The following is a 21,716-nucleotide window of genomic DNA, read 5'->3' on the forward strand; positions in this document are numbered from 1 at the left end:
AGGACTGGCCAGCCCAGTCACCAGACATGAACATCATTGAGCATGTTTAGGGTAGGAAGAAAGAGGAAGCTTGGAAGACAAAACCAAAGAATCTAGATGAACTCTGGGAGGCATGTAAGACTGCATTCTTTGCTATTCCTGTTGACTTCATTAATAATTGTATGAATCATTGTTGAACCGCATGGATGCAGTCCTTCAAGCTCATGGAAGTCACACAAAATATTAAATATGACTCTAATAGCACCACAACTTCATTCACCAATGTTATGCACCATATATTTGTATTTTAATTTAATTATTTGTTTGAATATAACATTGCTTTCTGTGGGCGACAAAACTTTTGTCTTGCCAAAATCTGACCATTCTGTGTCCATTAAATGATCAATATTTCTGCATTGATGCCAATTTATTTTCTTAACCTAAACCACATTGCGGAGGGTTTCATCTTTCAAAAGAATTTGTTTATTCAACCAATGGATGAATTTAACGTCAGGTTATAAACTTTTAATTACATAACATGGATAAGCGACATAACTTCTGTCAGGAAGCGTAAAAATATATAAAAGTTTGGGCAGAATAAAAGATTTAATGACCAAATTCCTCCCCGACCATGACAGTCCTTTATCTTCGCAAAAATTGAGATTTTTAATAATGGATATTAAATGAATATCCAAATTAGTAGGAATCAGGGAATTAATATATCTAGAAAATTTCAGTCCTAAATAAGTTATATCTTTTCCTGCCCAACTCCACGGGGATATATTTGTAATATCATGAATTTGAGTATTGGTTAAGTTAAAAGGAAGGATTTTTTATTTAATCACATTTACTTTAAATTATGATCTAGATGAAAATGTGTGAAGTAACATCTGAATTTTCCGTAGAGAACTAATTGGATCTTTCAGAGTCAGTAAAATGTCATCTGCATAGAGACTTATTTTATATTCTCTAGAATTAGTTTTTATACCTTTTATATCATGGTTAACCCTAATCATCTGAGCAAGGGGTTCAACTGCCAAAGTGAACATACAATAATGGGGAAATGGGGCACCCCTGTCTTGCTCCATTAGAAATTTTAAAAGGGAAACACGTGATTATTTATATAAATTTTAGCTTTTCAATAGTTCCAGTTCAAGCTTTTTCAGCATCCATAGAGACCACAGAAGAACTAATTTTTTGTGAATTTATTAATTCACTACTACTAACCTCCCTAAACCTGACATTTCCCTTTCTGTGGGTGGCACCATAATAGCCCCCCGGCTGCAGGCGTGCTGTGCGGGTGTTACGTTTGACAGCATTCTCTCCTTCACTTCCCATATACAATCCCTTGCACTCTCTTGCCGCTTATAACTAAAAAAACAGCTCTCCAATCTGCCCTTTTCTCACCATGGAATCAACAAAAACCCTCACTGTTGCCCCGATACACTCCCCTCTAGACTATTGTAACGCTCTATTAGTTGGCCTCCCCGTTACTTGACTTTCCCCTTTTCAGTCTATCCTTAAAGCAGCAGCCAGGGTCATCTACCTGGCTAATCGGTATTCAGATGCAGCCGCTCTTTGCCAGTCGTTACACTGGCTGCCCATTCATTATAGGATCCAATTCAAAGTACTTATTCTCACCCACAAAGCTCTTCATAGTGCAGCACCCCCTTACATCTCCTCCCTTATTTCTGTCTATCAACCTAGCCGACCGCTGCACTCTTCAAATGACTTCCGACTAACCTTTGCACTAATCCATATCTTCCACTCCCATCTCCAAGACTTCTCCCGCACTGCACTAATCCTCCGGAATGCTCTAACCCAAGAAATTAGGACCATTCACAATTTGCATAGTTTTAGGTGCTCCCTCAAAGCATATTTCTTCAGAGCGGCCTATCACATTCCCTAATAAAAGTCATTTTATGTGTAAGGGCACGTGTGTAGCCCAATTCACTATGTCCATCTATCCTCCAGCCCCTGAAGATGGCTGGACCATCATTGTAAATACATCATTGTAAATAAGCTCCTGTACATTGTATCTTGCCAACCTCATTGTAGATTGTAAGCTCTCACGGGCAGGGTCATCTTATTGTGCTTTAATTATTGTGACTTGCGTTTGAAACTGTTAAACTGTAAAGCGCTGCGGAATATGTTGGCACTATATAAGTAAAGATTATTATTATTACCGGTAATTTGATTTTGTTTATAATTCTCCTAGTGCCTTCTATTATTGCCTATGTTTAATAAAAACAATTTGATCATTCAATATTAAATTTGGTAATATAGAATTTAGTCTATTAGCTATAATTTTAGAATAGATGTTTAGGTCTGTATTTATCAAGGAAGTGGGGCTATAGTTTATAATTTGATCAGGGTTCAGATTTGGTTTGTGAATAAGGATGATATTGGCCTCCAAATTTTCATCTGGGAATGAACCTTTGGATGCAGCTGCATTAAAAATATGTGTCAAATGAGGTACAAAAACCTCGTTGAAGGCTTTGTAGTAGTCATTACTATACCAATCTGGGCCTGGAGCTTTATATGAATGCAAATGTTTAATAGTATTAGCAGTCTTTTCTTCATTAAAGGGAGCAGCCAAAAGGTCCAATTCATCAGAAGAGATTTTAGGAAGGTTGATAGAAACTAAAAATTCTTTGATTTGTTCAATGGGATGGGGAATAGAGGAATCTGTATGTAGATTATAAATTTGTGTAATGTTCTGCGAAGGAATCAACGATTTCTCGCAGATGTAGGAGGGATTGTCCTTTTGGGGTTGTAATTTTATCAATTTTATTTCTAATCCTTAATTTTTTTAATCTATTAAACATGAACTTAGAAGGTTTATTTAAAGACATATAATATTTGAATTTGGAGTTTTTGACAGCAGCATCATAAAAGGTATAAGCTTGTTTTCTAAACCCTAGCCAACATCACCAATCATGAGCTTTTATTGAGGACAAAACATTGTCAGTTTTTTTTTTTAAGTATAACAAGGAATTATATCTACTGTATGTTTAAAAGTACATTCACTAATTATCACGTATTTCACTTTGTAGGGTGTTGAAGGAACAGGATTAGCTTTTATTGTGTTCACTGAAGCTATTACAAAAATGCCCGTATCCCCTCTCTGGTCTGTTTTGTTCTTCATAATGCTCTTTTGCTTGGGGCTCTCTTCCATGTTTGGTAATATGGAAGGGGTCTTAGTGCCATTGATGGATTTGAAAATAATACCCAAATCATGGCCAAAAGAAGCAGTCACAGGTATGTTGTTATTTTCAGTTATTAGTGTAATTGTATAATATATTCCTGAAGGTTGCCTTCACATATAGTTATTGCACTATGTTCACATTTTTGCAGCAATCACGACAGAAAATGCAATGTTTGTCGAGATTTAAAAAAAAAAAAATTGCAGCAAAAAAGTTGCAGTTTACTGTGATTGCATAAAAGAAATGCACTGCATCTACAATATGTGAGCACTATGTGAGCACAGCAGATCAAGTGTACCCTTCATACATGGCATCAAATAGTCACAAACGTCTGTCAGAAGTGGTTTACAGGTGTTTTGGGATATCCATAAATAAATTGAGAAAACACAATGTTTTTGTGGTGGAAATGCTGAAAAAAAGACACAAAAATACCTGGGCATTCTCCAAGTTTTCTTTTTAATCTTCCCAATAAAGTATTAGGTGTCTTCCTGTGGAAAACCCCTGAAGAATCTGCATGCTACTTCTCAACATTGTGCTAGGCTAGGTTCCCGTTGCGTTAATGGGACCACGCTAACGGACAGCGTTGCACGGCGAAATTAACGCCGTGCAACGCGTCCGTTAGCGCGCCCATTCACGGCAATGGGAACGCGCATCACTAGCGCGTGCCATGCTCGGCATGCACTAGCGATGTGCCGGTGTTTTGTGGCACGCGGCGGATGCTGCTTGCAGCGTCCGCGGTGCGCCCGAGGTCCGTTCCCCGCTCTCGCAGATCGGGGATCTGCGAGAGCGGGGACGTTAACGCGACCCCATAAAAAACATCGCGTTAGCGCTAAACGGATTGCACTAACGCAATGTGACCCTAGCCTTAGGTGTCAAGTTCCCGCCTCTGCACAGGGGGAATCTCGAACCATCTCTGCTGCGGTCTCCCATTCTTCTCCAGCCAGAGTGTAGTCTGCTTAGCGGAGATATCTTTCCCAGTGTCTGACTCAGAATGATACTGGGCGACTGGTTACTACTGATCTTCCAGGCTCTGCCTTTGTAGCCAGCACTGATCAGCAGCGAGCAGATCCTCCTTCTGGGACTAAGTCCTGTTTTTCCCATACTGGGCATGCCTATGGAACGACCTCCCATTGGAGGTCGGGGGTCACATGCACAAGTCCTGAAGCGGTTCCTGTTAGACCAACTAGGAAGGTCCTTGAGTGCTAAAACTATAAAAGGTTTGCATGGCCGCATGGCCATGCGCTAGTATTAACCTAAGTTATGAGCTCAGCGCCAGTGTGGTCATGCTTGCATGTGGTCAGGGTTTGGCTATAATAAGCCCCTAGAATAGCGGCACCTCCAGTGAGGAGTTTTGTGTGTGCTATGCTGACTGCATGACCACTGTCGGCTCTATTAGGTAGCTGCTCCTCTGTGAGGTTAACAGGGCACAGCGTTCTCTTTTCTCAAGCGAATCTGTGAAGTATCAGAGTTTGCTTATACCGCCATAGATTACTGTCTTTTACTAGCAGTAGGTTCTATCCTGCACGGTGGACCCCGGGTTGCGAACGCACCTACTACTATATATATATATATATATATATATATATATATATATATATATATATATATATATACATGCTCGGTGCACTCCGCCAACCCTAACACACTGGTCAAATGAATTTCTATTTTTAAATGACTTCCTGTTCATATGTTCAGGCTTTTAAAATAATTAACATGTACATTCTTCTGCTAAATACCTTTCATTATACAGTGACATGTAAATGTTTGCACACCCTTGGCCAAAATTAATGTTAGTGTGAACAGTTTAGCAAGTCGAAGATGAAATGATCTCTATAAGGCCTAAAGTTAAAGATGATTTATTTCCTTTTTTTGGCAAATATATTAATTTTTTTCAATTTTAAAAATTACAAAAAATGGAAAAAGGGCAGGTGTAAATGTTTGACACATTGCATGGTTACTACCTAGTAGCACCACCCCTTTTGAAAGTATCACAGCTTGTATTTGTTTTTTGTAGCCAACCAAGAATATTTCAATCTTTGTTTGAGGGATTTTCGCAGATCAGCAATTATTTTCTCATGCCAATTCAGTATGAGAGAACAATCACAGCATGCTGTAATTGGCAGCAAAACTCGGCTCATTCTCACCCACACAAGTCTATGTGTTCATGTGAAACATGACATATACAGGAGCTTCATTCAGTTGTTTATTTTTTTATTAGAAAAAAGCAGATCACAGACATGACACAAATCTAAAGTCATTTCAAATGGCAACTTTCTGGCTAAAAGAAATCAAGAACAAAAATGTTGTAGTCAGTACTTGTTACTTTATTGAGTGTACAAGATATATATATATATATATATATATATATATATATATATATATATATATATATATATATATATATATATATATATATATATATATATATATATATCTACTATATAAAGCTGAATGTGTGTGTGTGTGTAAGTGTGTGTGTATGTCCGGGATTGGCATCTGCACCGTCGCAGCTACAGCCACAAAATTTTGCACAGTCACACGTCTGGACCCCGAGAGCGTCATAGGCTATATTGTGAGGTGAAATTTTAACCCCGCGAGTTCCAATTCACCAAACAATTTTGCCCCTATCTACATAATGGGGAAAAAGTGAAAGGAAGAGTGTTGGAAGCGTCGCAGCTACAGCAACAAAATTTTGCACAGTCACACGTCTGGACCCTGAGAGCGTCATAGGCTACATTGTGAGGTGAAATTTTAACCCCGCGCGTTCCACTTCACCAAACAATTTTGCCCCTATCTACATAATGGGGAAAAAAGTGAAAGGAAAAGTGTTGGAAGCGTCGCAGCTACAGCAACAAAATTTTGCACAGTCACACGTCGGGACACTGAGAGCGTCATAGGCTTCGTTGTGAGGTGAAATTTTAACCCCGCGTGTTCCAATTCACCAAACAATTTTGCCCCTATCTACATAATGGGGAAAAAGTGAAAGGAAAAGTGTTGGAAGCGTCGCAGCTACAGCAACAAAATTTTGCACAGTCACACGTCTGGACCCCGAGAGCGTCATAAGCTATGTTGTGAGGTGAAATTTTAACCCCGCGCTTTCCAATTCACCAAACAATTTTGCCCCTATCTACATAATGGGAAAAAATGAAAGGAAAAGTGTAGGAGGCAAATTGACAGCTGCCAGATGTGAACAAGGGGGACTTAAAGAATGAGAGCGATGGCGCCAAAGAGTATATACCGTACAGTTGCTAAGGTGGGGCCTCGACATGGGATACTCACCACACACGGGGATATGAACACACACAAAATGCGCCACACACTACCACGTGCTTGAACACATATTACCCTCAGCACACATTTCACCACAAATACACCAACCTCGCCACATAAAAGTCAAAACACAAAAGTCGCCACTCAAAACTCGCCACGCGCAGAACTCGCCACATGTAAAAACTAGGCTCTTGCAAAACTCGCCACAAGTGCAAAATTCTCCTCATGAAAAACTCGCCACACGCAAAACTTGCACACGCGGAAAAATTGCCACATGCACAAAAGTTGCAACACATGCAAAAGTTGCCTCACACAAAACTTGCACATACTCAAAAGGCACCACACATAATACTCGCAACGCGCAAAACTCGCCATGCGCAAAACTTGCTGCACACAACTTGCTACACTAACCTGTCACATGCAACTCGACACACAAAAAGTTGCTACACGCATGTTGCTACACAAAACTCATCTCACAAAAGTCGCTACATGCATGTCGCCAAACGCAACTCAACACACACAACTTGACAAACGAAACTCGCCCTAAAACACACACAAGTCTGGTATTATCCTTCAAAAATAAAAATCTGATTAATAAGCAGACAAACTACAACAATTGCACCATATAGGAAATACGGCAGCTGTCAGTCACATGACCTGTCTATTATGTGTATGTGTGAGCTAATATATACTGCCAGGGGGAGGGCTTCCTGTTGGCTGGGGATTTATCAGGCTGCCAATTTAGCTTACAAATACTGAGGTAAAAATACTGAGCAAATAACGTGTGAACGAGGTCTAATACAGGAGGAGATGACACACAGGTATATACTATATACAGGGGAGATGACACACAGATATATACTATATACAGGAGAGATGACACACAGGTATATACTATATAGAGGAGGAGATGACATATAGGTACATATATATACAGGAGGAGATGACATACAGGTATATACTATATACAGGAGGAGATGACATACAGGTATATGCTATATATAGAAGATGACATGCAGGTATATACTATATGCAGGAGGAGATGACACTCAGATATATACTATATACAGGGGAGATGACACACAGGTATATACTATATACAGGAGGAGATGACATACAGGTATATGCTATATATAGAAGATGACATGCAGGTATATACTATATGCAGGAGGAGATGACACTCAGATATATACTATATACAGGGGAGATGACACACAGGTATATACTATATACAGGAGGAGATGACATACAGGTATATACTATATATAGAAGGAGATGACATTCAGGTATATACTATATATAGGGGAGATGACACACAGCAGGTATATACTATATACAGGGGAGATGACATACAGGTATATACTATATACAGGAGATGACATACAGATGTATACTATATATAAGGGAGATGACAAATATGTATATACTGAGGTGATGAGGTGAAAATGAGAGGTGTGAGGTGAAAATGAAAAGGTGTGAGTGCAAAATGAGAGGAGTGAGGAAAAATAGTGGAGTGATCAGAAAATGACAGATGTGAGGTTGAAATGACAAGTGTTAGGGGGGAATGAGAGGAGTGAGGGGAAAATGAGAGGTGTGAGGGAGAAAATGAGAGATGTGAGGGGGAAAATGAAAGATGTGATGGGGAAAATGAGAGGCGTGATGGGAAAATAAGAGAAGTGAGGTGCTATAACTAACCACAGATATTTACTATGCCCAGGCAACGCCGGGCTCTTCAGCTAGTATATGTATATACTATGTATTATGTATACAATATGTAAATATGTATTTATTTTTTCTTTTTTTCTTTTAGGAACAATTTGTGCGGTTTCTTTTTTGATTGCACTTATATTTGTACTGCAGTCTGGGAACTACTGGCTGGCTTTATTTGATGGTTTTGCTGGATCCATACCATTGCTGATTATAGCTTTTTGTGAGATGTTTTCAGTAGTTTACATATATGGAGTAGACAGGTAAGTTTACTAAAGAATTCAATGATACTAAAAGAATTCAATGATACTAAAAGAACTGTAAAAAAAAGCGTAAAGCGCAAATAGGATATTATCTAAATTAGGCAAGTCAGGTAAACATTAGTGATGAGCAAGTGTGCTCATTAGGCTGGGGTCATACTAGTGTTGAATCACGAATCTGTGCTAGTGGCTCGGAGCATAGTAGCATGACACTCGGCTCCCGCTTGCAGCAGAGCAGGAGCCGAGGGTCATTAGCATATCGCATCTCATGCTCTCGCATTGTATGCCATACACTGGTTCACCCCAGCCTTACTAGAGTTTTCCGAGTATGCTCGGGTGTACTCTAAATATCTTTTTGTCCACACAGCTGCTTGATTTGTGGCTGCTAGACAGCCTGAATACATGTGTACATGTGGGCATTCTCTAACAAACAGGCAATTCCTGCAAGTGTTCAGTTTGTCTAACAGCCGCAAATTATGCGGCTACTGCAAGGACAAAATCATAATCTATAAGCAGCCCAAGATGCTCAGAGAACACCCGGGCATGTTCGGAAAACTCGAGTAACGAGCACACTTGCTCATCACTAGTAAACATGGATATATATGCTCACCTGACTGGGTTATGTGTAACACAACCACTATATGGTGTCTTATCAGCTGCTGCAGCATCAACAAGGGTTCAAACGCATAAACAGCAAAAATGCACCTCTGCACCGCTGTGATCAGCTGGCCCCCCCACCCAAAAAAAGAAAAAAACAAAATACAATCCAACCTTTTATGTGCTGTAGCCAAAAATATCCTTATAATTACCAATAGGGTGCTGCATCCAGGAAAAAATACACAATGTCCATGGAAAAAACAAAGAAAAAATGGAGCGCATTTACCCAGGTAAATGAGTCACCGCTTTTTTAGGACATAATACAAAGACAGCAGGGAGGGATGTGAACAAATACGGACGACAGCCGTTTCGTGCCCACGGCACTTCAACGGGTCCTGAAGCCAAGTGGAGACAGGGAGGGCTTTTCAAACTAATACAAGCCAAATGGCCCCTCCCCTCACTAAGCATCACGGTGAACGTAACCACCATGCATCAGAACGTGAAAACAGGTGAGAAAATAAAACCACATATACAATTAAAAACATTACTAATGAACACCATCTATTCCGGAGATTAAACATGAATTATATAAAAACCATTGACTACTTACAAAAAGACCGACATGTCAATCCTCTCGTTTAATCCGAGAGGCCCCAATGCGCCTGCGCGAAGTATCCACCTCGCTTCCCTTTGAAGAAGGAGACGGTGCAGATCTCCTCCTTCCTGTGGTAAGGAAATTTTTTCTAATCCCGCAAAGCGCAGCGTCTGGACATTACCTGCATGATGAGTTTTTACATGATTGATTACCCTCCCTTACCCGTCCTGACGGAGTTAAAATGCTCCCTGATTCTTACAAATAAACGCCGGATTGTTTTGCCGATGTAGAAGAATCCACACGGGCAAAAAATAGCATACACAATATAAGAAGTTCTGCAGGATATAAAATCCCGTACTGTGTGCTGTATTTGACCAATTTTAATTTTATTGCCCGTGAGATGGTACACACAGAAATTGCACCGACCACATTTAAAATTTCCTTTTGGGACATTATCAGCCAGCCAATTTTCTCGACCAGAAACAAACCGATTATGGACCAAACAGTCTCTGATATTTTTTCAATTTCTTTCAATGTCTATGGAAGTGAGAAAGAAGTTATCCTGCCACTCAAAATCCTTTATTATTTGCAAAAAATCCCTGAATGTCCTGCAGCAGAGGGCGTAGCAACCAATCTAAGTAAGAAGATAAAGGCTCTGTTAGGGAACCCACCCCCGACACTATAGGGCGTCCTGGAGGAGCTACCAGGGACTTATGCAACTTTGGTATATGATACCAGTGGGGCTTTCTAGGAAATTCTGGCAGTAACTTGACTGCCTGTTTATTGGAGAGAACTCTTTTTTCCACATATTGTCTTAAAACGGAACGCAGCATGTATTTCAATTTAGGTGTAGGATCTCCTTTTAATTTTATATACGTATTCTCGTCCGACAACTGCCTTAGTGCCTCCTTCTCATAATACTCCCTTGACATCAATACCGTGAAAATGTGGATTCATATTTTTGGAAAGTGAGCTACATGAGGACATTGTTTCTTTGAGCACCAAGACACTTGAATATAAATTATTCACGGTTGCAGAAAGAGAGGTTAATCTGTTCTGGACGAACAATTCCTTGAAATCCTATGTGGATTGCGGACGTGTACCGCGTGGCCTGAGAGTGATGAAAGAAATGGATCAATTTAAAGACAATGAATTGTTTGTAAAAGAATGGGAGAAAATTTTGCTGCAGTGCTCACAGGATCTGTTGCAGCTAGTATTAAAACAGAGCATGATTAACTACGAAGCAACTAAAGCAAAATTAACCAAAACTAACCAGACTGTCAGAAACCCAGTGGACAGCGGTTGACAAAAAATTGGACATCAAGTTGGTGATCTTACAAAATGATATAAAACTAAGAAAAAGGGATAAATTTATCCGGGACAAATGCGACTTTGAGTCAGGCAAGGTCTTTACATGGAACAAGGGCGGTCAATCACAGAACTACCGCAAGTTCCTGAAGAGACGCAATCAGAAAAAAGGACAAGCATGGAAAAAGACCTATAATAAAAAAGACTACCTCACAACAGATTCCGATTCTAGTGCAACAGAGGATTTTGGAGGTCCATCGGGACCCTCAGCTCCGCCACAACCAGCAATGACTGCTGCATCCCCTTTAGATACAGGATGCACCGAGGGGGTAGGAGAAATAGCAGACAAAAACAATCGGAAGAGAAAACAGGTCTTGTGGAGACCACTGAAATAACAGTGGTCAACCTAACAGAACATGTGCTGGAAGAAGCTGATCTTTCTGTCCTGTCTAAATGGTTAAACTTTTGTATACCGGAAGAGTTCAAGATAGTAGACTTTAAAATTGACTTATTTAAAGCGGTCAGGAAAATTCACCTCTTTAAATCATTTGTTTCTGCAAAAAACACTACTGCTTCTTCTTTGGTCCCTCGGGAGGAGTTTCCCGGTGAAACACCTTGCCAAGTGGGCCCCCTGGGCTTTATTGTCTCAGAGGACCCACTTGGTGATGTACAGGAAGAGGCACAGCTGCTTCTTGATCTCACGGACCTGAGACCCACTACCACTGTAGGGCGGGATGCACCTGTATTACCTTTTTTGGGGGGTGTAAAGTCCACATACATGCCGCCTGTATCTCCAGGCAACCCCGTGGACATATTTGAAATTCAGGTCTTAACCCCTTCCCGACCCATGACGCCACGTAGGCGTCATGAAAGTCGGTGCCAATCCGACCCATGACGCCTATGTGGCGTCATGGAAAGATCGCGTCCCTGCAGATCGGGTGAAAGGGTTAACTCCCATTTCACCCGATCTGCAGGGACAGGGGGAGTGGTAGTTTAGCCCAGGGGGGGTGGCTTCACCCCCTCGTGGCTACGATCGCTCTGATTGGCTGTTGAAAGTGAAACTGCCAATCAGAGCGATTTGTAATATTTCACCTATTATAACGAGTGAAATATTACAATCCAGCCAAGGCCGATGCTGAAATATCATCGGCCATGGCTGGAAATACTAATGTGCCCCCACCCCACCCCACCGATCGCCCCCCCAGCCCCCCGATCTGGCCGGTACACTGCTCCGGCTCACCTCCGTCCAGTGCTCCGCTCCCCCCCGTGCTCTTGTCCGCTCCCCCCGTGCTCCAATCACCCCCCTGTGCTCCAATCACCCCCCTGCACTCCGATCCACCCCCCCGGTGCTCCGTTCCACCCCCCCGTGCTCCATTCCAGCCCCCCCGTGCTCCGTTCCACGCCCCCCGTGCTCCGTTCCACCCCTCCCGCGCTCCGATTCCCCCCCCCGTGCTCCGATCCCCCCCCCGTGGTCCCCCCCACCCCATCATACTTACCGATCCAGCCGGGGTCCGTCCGTCTTCTCCCTGGGCGCCGCCATCTTCCAAAATGGCGGGCGCATGCGTAGTGCGCCCGCCGAATCTGCCGGCCGGCAGATTCGTTCCAAAGTGCATTTTGATCACTGAGATAGATTATATCTCAGTGATCAAAATAAAAAAAATAATAAATGACCCCCCCCTTTGTCACCCCCATAGGTAGGGACAGTAAAAAAATAAAGAAATCTTTTTTTTTCCACTGTTATAATAGGGTTAGGGTTAGGGGTAGGGTTAGGGTTAGGGGTAGGGTTAGGGGTAGGGTTAGGGTTAGGGGTAGGGTTAGGGGTAGGGGTAGGGTTAGGGGTAGGGTTAGGGCTAGGGTTAGGGCTAGGGTTAGGGCTAGGGTTAGGGTTTCTGCATGTGCACACGTATTCTGGTCCTCTGCGGATTTTTCCGCTGCGGATTTGATAAATCCGCAGTGCTAAACCGCTGCGGATTTATGACGGATTTACCGCGTTTTTTTCTGCGCATTTCACTGCGGTTTTACAATTGCGATTTTCTATTGGAGCAGTTGTAAAACCGCTGTGGAATCCGCACAAAGAAGTGACATGCTGCGGAATGTAAACCGCTGCGTTTCCGTGCAGTTTTTCCGCAGCATGTGTACAGCGATTTTTGTTTCCCGTAGGTTTACATTGAACTGTAAACTCATGGGAAACTGCTGCGGATCCGCAGCGTTTTCCGCAGCGTGTGCACATACCTTTAGAATTAGGCTATGTGCACACTGTGCGGATTTGGCTGCGGATTGGCCGCTGCGGATTCGCAGCAGTGTTCCATCAGGTTTACAGTACCATGTAAACATATGAAAAACCAAATCCGCTGTGCCCATGGTGTGGAAAATACCGCACGCAAACGCTGCGTTGTATTTTCCGCAGCATGTCAATTCTTTGTGCGGATTCCGCAGCGTTTTACACCTGTTCCTCAATAGGAATCCGCAGGTGAAATCCGCACAAAAAACACTGGAAATCCGCGGAAAATCCGCAGGTAAAACGCAGTGCCTTTTACCCGCGGATTTTTCAAAAATGGTGCGGAAATATCTCACACGAATCCGCAACGTGGGCACATAGCCTTAGGGTTAGGGTTGGGGTTAGGGTTGTGGTTAGGATTAGGGGTGTGTTGGGGTTAGGGTTGAGGTTACGGGTGTGTTGGGGTTAGGGTTGTGATTAGGGTTATGGCTACAGTTGGGATTAGGGTTAGGGGTGTGGGGGGGTTAGTGTTGGAGTTAGAATTTAGGGGTTACCACTGTTTAGGCACATCAGGGGTCTCCAAACGCAACATGGCGCCACCATTGATTCCAGCCAATCTCGTATTCAAAAAGTCAAATGGTGCTCCCTCACTTCCGAGCCCTGACGTGTGCCCAAACAGTGGTTTACCCCCACATATGGGGTACCAGCATACTCAGGACAAACTGCGCAACAATTACTGGGGTCCAATTTCTCCTGTTACCCTTGTGAATCTAAAAAAATGCTTGCTAAAACATTATTTTTGAGGAAAGAAAAATGATTTTTTATTTTCACGGCTCTGCGTTGTAAACGTCTGTGAAGCACTTGGGGGTTCAAAGTGCTCACCACATATCTAGATAAGTTCCTTGGGGGGTCTAGTTTCTAAAATGGGGTCACTTGTGGGGGTTTCTACTGTTTAGGCACACCAGGGGCTCTGCAAACGCAATGTGACACCCGTAGACCATTCCATCAAAGTCTGCATTTCAAAAGTCACTACTTCCCTTCTGAGCCCCGACGTGTGCCCAAACAGTGGTTTACCCCCGACGTGTGCCCAAACAGTGGTTTACCCCCACTCATGGGGTATCAGCGTACTCAGGAGAAACTGGACAACAACTTTTGGGGTCCAATTTCTCCTGTAACCCTTGGGAAAATAAAAAATTCTGGGCTAAATAATTATTTTTGAGGAAAGAAAACGTATTTATTATTTTCACGGCTCTGCATTATAAACTTCTATGAAGCACTTGGGGGTTCAAAGTGCTCACCACACATCTAGATAAGTTCCTTTGGGGGTCTATTTTCCAAAATGGGGTCACTTGTGGGGGGTTTCTACTGTTAAGCCACATCAGGGGCTCTGCAAACGCAACGTGACGCCCACAGAGCATTCCATCAAAGTCTGCATTTCAAAACGTCACTACTTCACTTCCGAGCCCCGGCATGTGCCCAAACAGTGATTTACCCCCACATATGGGGTATCAGCGTACTCAGGAGAAACTGGACAACAACTTTTGGGGTCAAATTTCTCCTGTTACCCTTGGGAAAATAAAAAATTGCAGGCTAAAAGATCATTTTTGAGAAAATAATTTTTTTTTTTTATTTTCATAGCTCTGCGTTATAAACTTCTGTGAAGCACTTGGGGGTTCAAGGTCCTCACCACACATCTAGATTAGTTCCTTTGGGGGTCTAGTTTCCAAAATGGTGTCATTTCTGGGGGATCTCCAATGTTTAGGCACACAGGGGCTCTCCAAACGTGACATGGTGTCCGCTAATGATTGGAGCTAATTTTCCATTTAAAAAGCCAAATGGCGTGCCATCCCTTCCGAGCCATGCCGTGCGCCCAAACAGTGGTTTACCCCCACATATGGGGTATCAGCGTACTCAGGACAAACTGGACAACAATATTTGGGGTCCAATTTCTCCTATTATCCTTGGCAAAATAGGAAATTCCAGGCTAAAAAATCATTTTTGAGGAAAGAAAAATTATTTTTTATTTTCATGGCTCTGCGTTATAAACTTCTGTGAAGCACCTGGGGGTTTAAAGTGCTCAATATGCATCTAGATAAGTTCCTTGGGGGGTCTAGTTTCCAAAATGGGGTCACTTGTGGGGGAGCTCCAATGTTTAGGCACACAGGGGCTCTCCAAACGCGATATGGTGTCCGCTAACAATTGGAGCTAATTTTCCATTCAAAAAGTCAAATGGCGCGCCTTCCCTTCCGAGCCCTGCCGAGTGCCCAAACAGTGGTTTACCCCCACATATGAGGTATCGACGTACTCGGGAGAAATTGCCCAACAAATTTAATGATCCATTTTATCCTACTGCCCATGTGAAAATGAAAAAATTGAGGCGAAAAGAATTTTTTTGTGAAAAAAAAGTACTTTTTCATTTTTACAGATCAATTTGTGAAGCACCTGAGGGTTTAAAGTGCTCACTAGGCATCTAAATAAGTTCCTTGGGGGGTCTAGTTTCCAAAATGGGGTCACTTGTGGGGGAGCGCCAATGTTTAGGCACACGGGGTCTCTCCAAACGCGACATGGTGTCCGCTAACGATGGAGATAATTTTTCATTCAAAAAGTCAAATGGCGCTCCTTCCCTTCCGAGCCTTACCATGTGCCCAAACAGTGGTTTACCCCCACATATGAGGTATTGGTGTACTCAGGAGAAATTGCCCAACACATTTTAGGATCCATTTTATCCTGTTGCCAATGTGAAAATGAAAAAATTGAGGCTAAAAGAATTTTTTTGTGAAAAAAAAGTACTTTTTCATTTTTACGGATCAATTTGTGAAGCACCTGTGGGTTCAAAGTGCTCACTATGCATCTAGATAAGTTCCTTGGGGCGTCTAGTTTCCAAAATGGGGTCACTTGTGGGGGAGCTCCAATTTTTAGGCACACGGGGGCTCTCCAAACGTGACATGGTGTCCGCTAAAGAGTGGAGCCAATTTTTCATTCAAAAAGTCAAATGGCGCTCCTTCCCTTCCAAGCCCTGCTGTGCGCCCAAACAGTGGTTTACCCCAACATATGAGGTATCAGTGTACTCAGGACAAATTGGACAACAACTTACGTGGTTCAGTTTCTCCTTTTACCATTGGGAAAATAAAAAAATTGTTGCTAAAAGATAATTTTTGTGACTAAAAAGTTAAATGTTCATTTTTTCCTTCCATGTTGCTTCTGCTGCTGTGAAGCACCTGAAGGGTTAATAAACTTCTTGAATGTGGTTTTGAGTACCTTGAGGGGTGCAGTTTTTAGAATGGTGTCACTTTTGGGTATTTTCAGCCATATAGACCCCTCAAACTGACTTCAAATGTGAGGTGGTCCCTAAAAAAAATGGTTTTGTAAATTTAGTTGTAAAAATGACAAATCGCTGGTCAAATTTTAACCCTTATAACTTCCTTACAAAAAAAAATTTTGTTTCCAAAATTGTGCTGATGTAAAGTAAACATGTGGGAAATGTTATTTATTAACTATTTTGTGTCACATATCTCTCTGGTTTAACAGAATAAAAATTCAAAATGTGAAAATTGCGAAATTTTCAAAATTTTCTCCAAATTTCCATTTTTATCACAAATAAACGCAGAATTTATTGACCTAAATTTACCACTAACATGAAGCCCAATATGTCACGAAAAAACAATCTCAGAACCGCTAGGATCCGTTGAAGCGTTCCTGAGTTATTACCTCATAAAGGGACACTGGTCAGAATTGCAAAAAACGGCAAGGTCTTTAAGGTCAAAATAGGCTGGGTCATGAAGGGGTTAAAAGACGTGGAAGCATTAATATATAAAAAAGTCCCCCAATAATTTACAATCTAAAGAAATGAGGGCATTAAAAGAAATACAGGGGTGGTCTGACACCATAATACAAGGGGCAGACAAAGGAGGCAACACGGTATTGATGTCAAGGGAGTATTATGAGAAGGAGGCACTAAGGCAGTTGTCAGACGAGAATACGTCTATAAAATTAAAAGGAGATCCTACACCTAAATTTAAAAACATGCTGCGTTCCCTTTTAAGACAATATGTGGAAAAAAGAGTTCTCTCCAATAAACAGGCAGTCAAATTACTGCCAGAATTTCCCAGAAAGCCCCACTGGTATCATATACCAAAGTTGCATAAGTCCCTAGTAGCTCCTCCAGGACGCCCTATAGTGTCGGGGGTGGGTTCCCTAACAGAGCCTTTATCTTCTTACTTAGATTGGTTGCTATGCCCTCTGCTGCAGGACATTCCATCTTATGTAAAGGATACGGGGGATTTTTTACAAATAATAAAGGATTTTGAGTGGCAGGATAACTTCTTTCTCACTTCCATAGACATTGAAAGTCTTTACACTAGAATTCCACAAAAATTGGGGGAGGACACAATTAGAAAGATTTTGGAGAACACACCCACCGGGACTGATACCATAAATTTCATCTGTGAGGGCCTTTCCTTCATCTTGGAGCATAATGCTTTTCAATTTGATAATCTCTGGTACATGCAAGCGGTGGGTACCGTGATGGGTACCCCCGTTGCATGTACCTTAGCTAATCTTTTTCTTGCTAGATTTGAGGAGGAATACATCTATTCCACAAATAATCCTTTTCTCAAACATATCAAATTATATGCAAGGTATGTGGATGACATGTTCATGGTGTGGGACGGGAACCAGGACACTTTCACGGATTTTGTGAGGTACCTGGGGACGTCCAACAGCATGAACATGGGGTTCACTTCACAGTTTGGAGGTGACATTCTAGTGTTTCTAGATGTGAAGTTACAAGTGAGGGAGGGCGAGATCTATACAGAATTGTATCATAAACCTTCGGCATTGAATTCTTTGTTGCACTTTGATAGTGCCCACCCTCTTTGAACAAAACAATCCCTACCCTACAGTCAATTCCTTAGGGTAAAAAGAATTAATAGTGATCCTGCGGGATTTAAAAAGCAATCAGCAGAATTGCTTGATAGATTTAAAAAACGAGGGTATCCACAAACGATTTTGAATCATGCTCATGATAGGGCAGTCGCAGCAGATGTTCAATCTAAAAAGAGGAAAAAGCAGGAGAAAAAAATTCACGTTTTGCTTTAAGTTCAGACCGCTGGATGGTCAAATTAGAGCTGCTATCCGCAGAAATTGGCAGATTCTGGGACAAGACAGTGACTTGAGGGAAATGGTTGACAGGGGTCCTTTATTTGCTAGCCGACGCAGTAAAAATATCAGAGACTGTTTGGTCCATAATCGGTTTGTTTCTGCTCGAGAAAATTGGCTCTCTGATAATGTCCCAAAAGGAAATTTTAAATGTGGTTGGTGCAATTTCTGTGTGTACCATCTCACGAGCAATAAAATTAAAATTGGTCAAATACAGCACACAGTACGGGATTTTATATCCTGCAGAACTTCTTATATTGTGTATGCTATTTTTTGCCCGTGTGGATTCTTCTACATCGGCAAAACAATCCGGCCTTTATTTGTAAGAATCAGGGAGCATTTTAACTCCGTCAGGACGGGTAAGGGAGTGCCCAGGTTAATAAATCATGTAAAAACTCATCATGCAGGTAATGTCCAGACGCTGCGCTTTGCGGGATTAGAAAAAATTTCCTTACCACAGTAAGGAGGAGATCTGCACCGTCTCCTTCTGCAGAGGGAAGCGAGGTGGACACTTCGCGCAGGCGTATTGGGGTCTCTCGGATTAAACGAGAGGATTGACATGTCGGTCTTTTTGTAAGTAGTCAATGGTTTTTATATAATTCATGTTTAATCTCCGGAATAGATGATGTTCATTAGTAATGTTTTTAATTGTATATGTGGTTTTATTTTCTCACCTGTTTTCACGTTCTGATGCATGGTGGTTACGTTCACCGTGATGCTTAGTGAGGCTTGTATTGGTTTAAAAAGCCCTCCCTGTCTCCACTTGGCTTCAGGACCCGTTGAAGTGCCGTGGGCACGAAACGGCCGTCGTCCGTATTTGTTCACATCCCTCCCTGCTGTCTTTGTATTATGTCCTAATAAAGCGGTGACTCATTTACCTAGATAAGTGCGCTCCTTTTTTTCTTTGTTTTTTCCATCAACAAGGGTTCAACCTGCCACGATACTCAGAAAGAAGGATTTGATCTACGCTACTTAAAGGGAACCTGTCACCTGAATTTGGCGGGACCGGTTTTGGGTCATATGGGCGGAGTTTTCGGGTGTTTGATTCACCCTTTCCTTACCCGCTGGCTGCATGCTGGCTGTAATATTGGATTGATGTTCATTCTCTGTCCTCCATAGTACACGCCTGCACAAGGCAAGATTGCTTTGCGCAGGCGTGTACTATGGAGGACAGAGAATGAACTTCATCCAATATTGCAGCCAGCATGCAGCCAGCGGGTAAGGAAAGGGTGAATCAAACACCCGAAAACTCCGCCCATATGACCTAAAACAAGTCCCGCCAAATTCAGGTGACAGAGTCCCTTTAATTATCAGACAAGGATCCAACAACCAAGTATCATTAAAAGTAGTTTATTGTGAATATAATATTAACAATAAACCACTTATAAAAATCCTTGACTGATAATTCAGCAGCTCAGATTAAATCCACCTTTCTGGGTATCTTGCTACTAAGGAATTTAGACCTCTTCCTGGACTTAGTCAATGCAGAGCTAGAACCCCCCAAAAAGGTTTTTTCCTACCAAAACCAAGGAACAAAGTGTCAAACAATCCTGAAATTCTTGAATACGTAAAATGAGTAGAAATTAATATTCATTAGAGTAAAACTTGCCTATGCTAATGAATTTGGTTGTAGAATGGTTATGGCTGGCGCCATCCCGTGTGATAGGGTGAAGAGTAGGGTTGAGCGACTTTTAGTTTTTTAGGGTCGAGTCGGGTTTCGCAAAACCCGACTATCTCAAAAGTCGAGTCGAGTGGAATCGGCCGATTATCGCGAAAAGTCGGGGATCGACCGAAACACGAAACCCAATGCAAGTCAATGGGGGAGCATAGTCGGCAGTGAGTGGAGGCCAGGAAAACATGTACAGTGCCCATTTTAATGGCAAAAAACATACATTCTTGTTCCTGAAGCTTGTCAATCTAAATTTACCTTATAATAATAGTAAGGCATTGGAAATTGGGGGTCATTTGGCTAAAGTTGTGGGGGGTAGGGCTGGTTCAAGTATTTAGTGCGCCCAGGAAATCTGGACCACGTCACGGCAGTGGAGCAGGGAGAGGTAAGTATTTCAACTTTGCAAGTGCTGTGATCCTGGGCAAGCAGGGGGGGCCCACTCGTTGGCATTGGCACTGGCCCAGGGCCCCTCAAAGTACGGCGGTGTGTTTGCACGGCGGGGGCGCCTCCCACCGGCAGCGACACTTTTGCGTACTATGAGGGGCCCTGTGCCAGTGACGTCGCCAACGAGTATTCCTACCCCCACCTGATGAAGGAGCCTGCACTTTCATCTGCACCTTCCTCTTTGTCCCCGTGTAAGGTGGTATGGTATGCGGGAAGGGGAACCTGACTTTCAGCAGGGTCACAATCTTGCTGTGTAGCGTGCACAGGGAATGTTGCGTTATGGGTCAATGTACCAGCAGACTCTTCTATCACTGGCTGGGCAATGGGCAGGATGAGGAGGAAACACAGATATAGGCCCAAAGAATAAAGTGGGCTAAATGCAGTTCAAAATTGGTAACAGGACTAACCAGGGGGCATTGCTTTGTTCAGTGGAGGACAACTGGAATGAGAGGCTGACACAGATAGTAGGCCCAAATCAGTAAGTAGTCTAAATGCAGTTCAAAATTGGCAACAGTAGTAAACAGGCGGCACAGCTTTGTTAAGTGGAGGAGAACAGCAAGGAGCGGCAGACACCGATAGTAGGCCCCAACCCAACTAGTAGGCCAAATGCAGTTGTTCCATTTAACAACTATTTAACAAGAGCCTGAAGATAGAAGCTCAGGATAGGCAACCAGGAGAACACCTTGGAGCGGCAGACACTGTTAGTAGGCCTTAACCAAACTAGTAGGCCCACTGCACTTTTAAAATTCCGATAGGCTGAAAACCTGATAATTGTAGGTCATTTTTTGTAAAGCGGACAGCTGTATTGAGTGGCGCAGCCAGACACTACAAGTAGGCCTTACACCACAAAGTTGCCTCGACGCAGGTTTAAAAAAGGTTACATGGGTACACGGTCTGCATTGGTGTGCTCAGTGGAGGACAATTGGAAGGAGGGACCGCAGGAAGACTTAGTAGGCCTAAAATAACAAAATAGGCTCTATGCAGCTTCGATTATGTGGCACCCTGGAGAACACCTTGGAGCGGCAGACACCGTCTCTACGACCCAGACCCAACTTGTAGGCCTAATGCAGTGATGTTTCAACAACTACTTAACGAGAGCTAGAAGATAGAAGCTATGGAGAGGCAACCTGGAGAACACCTTGGAGCGACAGACAATTTTAGTAGGCCCCAACCAAACTAGTAGCCCCACTGCAGTTGTTCGATTAAAAAACTATTTAAGACGAGCCTGAAGATTGAAGCTCAGGAAAGTAAACCAGGAGAACACCTTGGAGCAACAGACAATCTTAGTAGCCCCACTGCAGTTGTT

General features: G+C 42.5%; 1 protein-coding gene across 3 annotated transcripts in view; it reads left to right on the forward strand.

Annotated features, from left to right (window-relative positions):
* Positions 1 to 21,716, forward strand: part of SLC6A19 (solute carrier family 6 member 19) — a 966,903-nt gene that overhangs the window by 728,157 nt on the left and 217,030 nt on the right. For all 3 annotated transcript variants that reach the window (XM_069730438.1, XM_069730439.1, XM_069730440.1), the window contains 2 exons: positions 3,036 to 3,240; positions 8,266 to 8,425. In XM_069730438.1, coding sequence (XP_069586539.1) covers positions 3,036 to 3,240; positions 8,266 to 8,425 — 365 coding nt within the window. The remainder of the gene's footprint in view (positions 1 to 3,035; positions 3,241 to 8,265; positions 8,426 to 21,716) is intronic.

Source organism: Ranitomeya imitator, chromosome 6 (genome assembly GCF_032444005.1).
Source record: "Ranitomeya imitator isolate aRanImi1 chromosome 6, aRanImi1.pri, whole genome shotgun sequence".
Classification (NCBI taxonomy): Eukaryota; Metazoa; Chordata; class Amphibia; order Anura; family Dendrobatidae; genus Ranitomeya; species Ranitomeya imitator.